We start from the raw sequence: 8,365 nt of genomic DNA on the forward strand, positions 1-8,365 counted from the left end.
TTTTCACTTGTTTCCTTTCTTAAATGCTAGAATTATAACTAGTTTAGATTCCTTAATGAACTATCCACGCGTGATCACCTAATGAGATTCTAAATATCATGAAAATGGTAAAGGACAAATGCATGATCATTTAGATAACTCAACTGATTAGGTACTGAAAATGCGCTAATAAAAACATTAGCGTAACCCCGTCCCTAAACTTATTGATTTCTAGTTCTGTAGGAATCGAGAAAATGCTCCCATTTCTTGATTGGATAATCTACCTGATCTTCATAAACAAGGCTAGTGGCGACTCCTAATTGATATTTAGGGTGTCTAAAGAACTCTAAAATAAATACCTGTCACGAGAGGTATGAACTTGAAAGAACCCCATTCATAATTAATGAGTCCAGTGTGGATCACCAACTAAACGATGCGTTAAAGTCATCTCCATAGAAATGCTACTTGGATTGTTTTATGAACAAATATGTCTGAACTTACTCCATTGGAATTGGCCTTCAAGGCAAGTAGGTCACAACATGGACGAACAAGTTCTTTGTGACACCAAGTCCCATGGAGAATGGGTGAGAAGTAATGCTTGAGCTAACGAGAGGAAAGCTCTTAATGACCGACCCAGTAATTTAAATACAACAAGGCATTTGTGTTGGGACATGTAACCCATGCACAACCAAGGGATGCAAAACCCTCCACCTCAAGGCAACATGTCCCCCTCCCAAGGGAGAGGATGTCTCTCCATGATAAGCACTAGCTCTTCTTTATGTAGAAGCCAAAGGGCATTCCTACTAAGTATGAGATCATTGATACTTATAGTGAGATGCTTGCGCACACTAGATGGTAAGTAGTTCGAGGCATGATCTTATTTGTTTGCCGTGTTCTGTGATAATTTGGTTGTTTGTAGTCATTGATCATCTTGATTTATTGTTGTCCCTTTTCTTTTGTCTAATCATGATTTGTTGCTATTATGGTGAAGAAGAAGCCAGATTATTAAGATTTTAGCTTTTGGGCTTTGTCACATGATCGCGAGTAACGAGTTACTGTTCACCGTGAAGCTCTCGATTGGTTTTGCGCGATTACTGTTCACCGCCTGTGCGTCTCCCGTTTCCGGCCGATTACACCCATTCTTGGAGACAACATTCCTCTACAACCGATCCTGTCTTCTACCGAACGATTTTCCCCGGTATGTCTTCCTCATCTGGAATTTCAGATCTGAGTTCTTAGGGCTCAAAATTCTGGGTTCGCCGTTTCCGAATGGCGTCTTCCTTTGAGGTAGCGGAAGATAACCAGGGTAAAGCCCATGTTGTTGCTCCGATTGAGCACCCTCACTCCCCCACGCCCGCTCGTAACCCTCTTATGCGGTACTCCTCGGCTCTGAGAGGACCTCGCACCCATTCTGGGCGATCGCGAAGCAAGGGACGAAGTAGGGCTAGAAGAGCTCGACCTCTGCTGGGTTTTCCTGCTCGGCTAAATGTTTGCTGGGCGTGATAACGCTCCTCCTCGGTCTTAATCGAAAGGATAAGAAAATCTCCTTCAGCCGTGACATTAATCTTCCATCCCCTCGCTTCCGCACGGTCAAGAGGCCAAAGGGCGTCCGAATGCCCCGACTAAGGCGCCGGAGAAGCCATCTCCGAATGTACAGGTCCCCCCGTGAAGGAAACTCCCCCCCTGCTCGCTCCTAGGCTGTTGTAACCCGTTCGGCAACCAAAGGCTATGGTTTATCCTTTGTTCCTCCGGCCACAATTGAGAACTCTAAAATTCTGCAGATGCCAGAGGAGATCCTGGAATCTACTCACCCAAAATGGGAGGAATGTCTGGTTGGATACTACATTGGTAAGCGCCTACCCTTCCAGCTAACAGAGGACGCCCTCAAGAATGCCTGGGGTCATCACTTGGTCGAAGTCATTGCTGCTGACCTTGGTTTTTACTTCTTTCACATTCCGGATGGTGAATTCAGGAGGAAAGTCTTGGATGGTGTCCCGATTACAGTAGCTAAAATCCCCTTGATCCTGCAACAATGGCACCCTATGTTGGAGCTCAAGAAATCAACTCATAATACTGTCCCCATCTGGGTTCGTCTCAGGAACGTCCCTGTGGCTCTATGGTCTGTTGCTGGGATCAGTTTTCTAGCAAGTGGTATTGGTAAGCCCTTATTTGTTGATAATCGAACAAAACATATGGCAATGGTAGCTTTTGCTCGAGTCTATATAGAAATTGATACATCTAACTCCTTCCCTGAAGTTATAGAGTTTATGATGAAGGGTGAGCTTAGATCAGTAACAGTCCACTATGAGTGGATCCCGACACTTTGTCCAACCTGCTCTTCGTTTGGCCATAGATGTCCTACCCACAATTCTTCGGGTCCTTCTAAAGCTAGTCCCTCAGTCCCGAAGGCCCCTGTCCCTCGTCCAAATGAATGGCGTGAAGTGCGTGGTAAATGCAATAAGCACACCCCGGTGCCTGCGAACGATGGCCTAAAGAATGGTCCGTTCCGAATCATCCCAAGTCCCCCCGTTCTGATGGAAATCAGATTGGAGATCCGTTGCCTCAGACTTCGATGGCCCTTCATGGGCAACCAGAGTTAACCAGGCAGGAGGATCATCATCCTTCCTTTGATCTGCTCCCTGCCACCTCTATTGACCCGGGATCTGCTGCTGTGATGCAAGGACAGGCTTCCCCTGTCTCGAATAAGTCTGCACCTTCAGATGAAGATCTTGAAGATATCAGCTCTGATGATGGTGAATCTGTTTCCCCATGTAAGGTGCCCTCGTCCATACTGGAGGAACGCGACAAAACTCCCCCTCCGGAGGTCAATCAGGAGGCCCCTTTTCGTCAAAAAGGAATCCTCCGCTCTGAATCTGCTGAGGTGAGTATTCCTGCTGGCCTGAAGCTTATGCCACCCTCGGCGAGGAAACGAGGTGGCAAGAGAAGGTAATCATTTTATCTCCATACTATGTTTTTTGGTGTTTGGAATATTAGGGGTCTTGGACAAGCCCTCAAACAAGCTGAGATTAGGAATTTTGTGAGGACTAATCGCCTCTGCTATATTGGTATTTTGGAGACTAAAATATCCCCTGCTGCCCATTCCCCTGTTTCGGCTTCCCTTCTTCCTAGGTGGTCTTGGTCTACAAATTACTCTTATTCCATCAGGGGTTGTATTTGGGTGGGTTGGAACCCCCTGGCCGCTTCCTTTTGCACCTCAGCTTGTACTGCTCAGGCCATTCATGGCCGGTTGGAGTGTTTTATTTTTGGTATTGCTTTTAATCTTTCGGTGGTCTATGCGGAGCATTCTTTTGTCTTGAGAAGACCGCTTTGGAATGATCTGATATCCACTAGTTCCATTTGTCTGGACATCCCATGGATTGTTGCTGGTGACTTCAATGACATTCGTTATGCTTCCAACGGAAAGCGAGATAGTTCCAATTACTTGGATTCCAGCCTTTTGAAGATTTCGAGATTGCCTCATCCAAGCTGGTCTAGATGATCTCCGTTTGTGGGTAACAGGTTTACTTGGTCTACTTCTTCTGGTCCTAATCGAAGGCAAAGGAAGATAGACAGAGTTCTTACTAATGCAGCTTGGATCTCGGCCTTCTCCTATTTGGAAGCCAACTTTCTCGCCCCTAGAGTGTCTGATCACTCTCCTATGGTGGTCAGGATTCTCCCTGTTCCTAGCTCGCGCAAACCCTTCAAGTTTTTCAATTTCTGGATGTCACACCCCAATTTCTTTGAGTTGGTTAGACAAATCTGGGAGCTGCGTATCTTTGGTACGCCTATGTTTGTCCTCTGTAGTAAGCTTAGGTCCCTCAAACGCAGACTCAAGCTATTAAACAGGGAGGCTTACTCTGATATTTCGGCTAGAACTTCTTACGCCAGACGCCTTCTCGTGGAAGCTCAGGACGCTATTCAATTTGACCCTCATAATCAAGCCCTAGCTGATGCGGAAAAGGACTACCTCCGTGTCTTTTCTGACCTTCGCCTCAAGGAAGAATCTTTCTACAGACAAAAGTCAAGGGTCATATGGCTTAAAGAAGGCGACTTAAACACCAGGTTCTTCCACCATTCGGTGAAGCGAGGCCATCTCCGGAATAGAATTCTCTCAATTTCTGATGGTACTAATGTAATTATCGATGAAGCCGAAGTGCAGCAACTCTTTGTTGATCACTTTCAAAATCTCTTTATCGCCCATTACCCTCCGCCGTTCCGTCTGTTGATGAGATTCGTGCGAATATGGCTTCTACGCTCGATGATAATCAGATCTAAGCCATCTCTCAGCCATTCACTGATGAAGAAATTCGATCTACTTTGTTTTCCTTGGCCACCGGAAAAGCCCTTGGCCCAGATGGATTTAATGTTGATTTCTTCAAGCGGTCGTGGGTTATTGTAGGCCATTCCGTTATATTGGTAATTCGGGAGTTCTTCTCTACGGGTCAGCTGCTTCGTGAGATCAACACCACTATTCTGACTTTGGTCCCGAAGTCCCCCAATGCCTCCACAGTAAATGACTTTCGTCCTATTGCTTGCTGCAACACTGTATACAAGTGTATCACAAAGCTATTAGCCAACAGGTTAGCTTCTGTTCTCCCATCTATAATTAGTCCCCCCCAGAACGCTTTTGTTAAAGGGAGGAGGATAAGTGATAATATCATGCTTGCTCAAGAGTTATTTGCTCACTTCCACCATGAGCCGTACTTTCCAAAGAACATTATTAAGGTTGATTTCTCCAAAGTTTATGACTCAATTGATTGGAAGTTTATTGAGTTGACTCTCCAAGCATTTGGCTTCCCTCCCACATTTATTGATCGAATTATGACATGCATTAGAACCCCAAGTTCTCTATAGCTTTAAACGGCGATTTGCATGGTTTTTTCCCTAGTGGGAGAGGCATACGATGGGGGACCCCTGTTTCCCATATATCTTTACTCTTGTAATGGAAGTTTTCACCGGCATTATTAATGCCCGCACTCCGCAAACCCGGATTTCGGTTCTTCGGCGTTGTAAACCCTCCAAGTTGTCCCATTTATTCTTCGCTGACGATGTGCTGCTCTTTTCGGAAGCAAACATGCCATCTCTAAGCCTTCTAATGGATGGAGTAAACACTTTTGCTGCTTAGTCTGGTCTCATCCCCAATCTTAATAAGAGTGAAATTTTTATTTCTGGGGGGCCTAAGTCTTTGAAGAGTGCCATGGTTAATGTATCGGGTTTCAACCTTGGATCCTTGCCTTTTCGGTACCTTGGCGTCCCCATAATTTCATCAAGATTAGGCAAGAAAGATTGTGTATCTCTGGTGGATACTATAATGAAGAGAGTTCAGTCATGGACTAACCGCTTACTTTCATCTCGCCGGGAGACTCCAACTTATTAGATCTCGTTTCTCCATTCCATTCGGGTGTACTTGGTCTTCGGTTTTATCCTCCCTCCTCGCTTATTAATCGAATTGAGCAGATTTTCCGCCAATTTCTCTGGCGTGGCCCGAACCTTGGATCTGGTGGTGCTAGAGTTTCTTGGGAAGAAGTCTATCTTCCTAAAGTGGAAGGAGGATTAGGTATTCGTTCATTTCGAGTTAGTAATATTGCTGCCATGACTAAACACATATGGCTGCTTTTCTCTGATAAGGAATCGCTCTGGACCAAATGGATCCATTCACTTCTTAAAACACAAGAATTTCTGGATTGCGCCTAGGCCGACCGTTTGTTCTTGGTCTAGGAAAAAACTCTTTGGCTGCGTGAATTGATTCAGAGTTATTTTGCCTGGAACATTGGTAATGGGTTATCGGCTTCTTTCTAGTTTGATACCTGGCACCCTCGTGGTCCATTCAACAAGTTATTCTCGGATCGTGACATATATCGCTCTCGTATCCCTCGGAATGCTTCCGTTGCTACGGGTATTGCTGCCCTGTCTATCCCATCTAATGTAGTTGTTGCTATCCATACTTGGGATGATCCTCTCCCCAGCCTCAACAGCCATGATGACCGTCTAGTGTGGCTTGGCCACTCTTCAGGTCAGTTCTCTACTGCTTATGCATGGACTATGCTTCGAGCTAGGGGCTCCTTGGTTAACTGGTCTTGATTTGTTTGGAGCTCCGCTCTTCCCCCGCATTATCAGACCCATCTATGGCTGATCACTCGGAATAGATTGCCAACCCAGGTTTTGCTTCTGTCGTATGGGAGGATCCCGATGTTTCATGTGCCTTACGCTCCAAGTAGGCCGGACTCAATCGACCACTTATACTTTGGTTGCTCAATTACGGGTACGTTGGCTTCTTTATGGGCTTCTAAATGTAATTTGAGTTGGCGAAATGATCCTTGGAAGGAGAATCTATAGTGGATGGTCAGCCATCTCTCGGACTCGTCCTTCCACCATTCCATTGCTCGCTTTGCATTTGCTGCCTTGTGCTACCTTATATGGAAGGAGCGAAATAATATCATCTTTCGGAATCAAAGCCTAGTCATGCGCGCTCTTAAAGATCAACTTCAGAAAGCTGTCAAAGATAGAGCCTCCACATTCTCAAGAGTTTCGGATAATCCGTGTAACCGAAGGCTCCAAATGTGGGGAATCCACCCTGCAATCTTTGAATAAGGTCTCCATCCTGGCCTGTCTCCCTTGCGCTGTGAGATGCTGCTGTTGTTGAAAATGCGTCCTGCTCTCCCTTCGCAAGGCTGATCTGCCTCTGTTTCGGTTGTTGCCGGATTATTCCCCTCCACATGCTCCTCGACTTGGCAAGTGTGCCGGGTTCCCTGCTCTTGGCGTTTGGCCGTTCCTTTTATTTCTTTGGCTGTCGTGTATGGCCTTTTGTTGCTTTTGTCTCCTTTTTGGCTATTTAGCCCCCGCCTCGTCCACTCGGCCCGACGCCCGTGTCAATTTGAGTGCATGTTTGGAGTCGCTTGTCACTGCTTTGCCTCTTTGTAACTCCTTGGTTCTTTAGCTATATTATTCTTACTTCTTACCAAAAAAAAAAGAAGCCAGATTAAGATCTATCAAACTTCCACCAAAGATTACTTCTTCTTTTGATTTGAAGCTAGAATATCTCAAAAGGGTGCTATCAAGCTCTGAGGTGTTCGTGTCTATGTAGCAAAAGAAAACTCATTAGCACAACTTTCCGAAATCAGAAGACGGCCAAGAAGCACCCAACATAGCCAACAAAGACAAAAATTAAGCTCTCTTAAGTTGCAAGAAACAATATTAGAGCGCACTTTCACGGTAAAGTTAGTACGGACGTCAGGTAAGTCTTTGGTGGCGACCAATGAATCGAATGTTCATCTAGCAATGATGGCGAATCATGTTCTACAGATCGGTGTTGGTCAAAGATAAACTGTGCGATTTCTAGCAGATCTTTGCTTAAGCTTTAGTTATTTTGTGGTTATCTAGCAATTATTGAAGGTTTTTGGGCAATAAGGTTGGGCAACAAGGAACGTTCTTAGAATAGATGGTGGGAATAACAGGTAAAGTAGAAAATAGAAATTAACTTCATAGGAAAAGAAGGCAAAATGTGGAAGACAAAACAAGATGGGCTTTAGGTCTTTAGTTGACAAATATGAGCTTAGTTCCTTTAAGATGAGCGTGGGTTGGTGTTTTTTTTAACAAAAATGAAACGGGTCTAGAGAAATTGAGAGGGCTTGGTGGAAGAGCCCAGTTTGGGTATTAACGGCAGCAATATGTGAGACTAGATCCTAGCCCATTAACAGATTGAGTCCGAGGGCCCAACTCAAGTCTCCATTTTTGGAATTAAAAAATTAATCTTATTTTTTTAAAGAATAGGATTTGGTTCTGGAAAAGGGGCTTGACTAAGTTGTTAAGACTTTAAAATTAGGTTAGCTTAGTTTTCTTTAATCTTCACATATAGCTTAGATAATTTAGTGAATTACCTTTGATGTAAGTTCAATCTTAATAGTTTTATCCAATAGAAAAGATTTTGAGCTAAACTTCCATCTCCCTACTTTAACATAGGGGCAACCAATTGTTCTTAAGCTTTTGAGCTGGTACTTTCTAGCCAATCGACTTATATGTATGATATACCTATCGCAACCAATCTTTTCCGTCCCGAGGGGAAAAGACAAAGGTTTAGAGGTAATGCTTAAGAGGCGAGTCTACACTCCTCAATTAGGCACAAGCTATCCCAAACCCATCCCCGTGTGACATTGAATATTCAATTTTAGCTTCAATTGATGCTATAAAAATTTTCTAATGAAGAGTCACCGGTAGCTTAAACAGTATGGATTGATTTTAAACCTATTCACTAACATATTAAGTGATCATGCAAGTGTACAATTATTAAAATATCAATCAGCAACTAAAAAAGTATTAATAAATTGCAAGGAAGAACAATAATTTAATGCTAAGAAACAAAAAAAAAATGCCATTCCTAACTCGCCAA

The 8,365-nt window shown here is 44.1% G+C and overlaps 1 protein-coding gene and 1 pseudogene across 1 annotated transcript; both read left to right on the forward strand.

Annotated features, from left to right (window-relative positions):
* Positions 1-8,365, forward strand: part of LOC104431428 — a 99,071-nt pseudogene that overhangs the window by 19,250 nt on the left and 71,456 nt on the right.
* Positions 1,761-6,060, forward strand: LOC120294342. The gene is made up of 7 exons (XM_039314394.1): positions 1,761-2,136; positions 2,333-2,427; positions 2,525-2,925; positions 2,974-3,468; positions 3,535-4,196; positions 4,379-4,524; positions 5,779-6,060. The coding sequence occupies exons 1-7, from the start codon at positions 1,761-1,763 to the stop codon at positions 6,058-6,060; spliced, it is 2,457 nt and encodes an 818-aa protein (XP_039170328.1).

The sequence above is a fragment of the Eucalyptus grandis genome, chromosome 6 (genome assembly GCF_016545825.1).
Source record: "Eucalyptus grandis isolate ANBG69807.140 chromosome 6, ASM1654582v1, whole genome shotgun sequence".
Classification (NCBI taxonomy): Eukaryota; Viridiplantae; Streptophyta; class Magnoliopsida; order Myrtales; family Myrtaceae; genus Eucalyptus; species Eucalyptus grandis.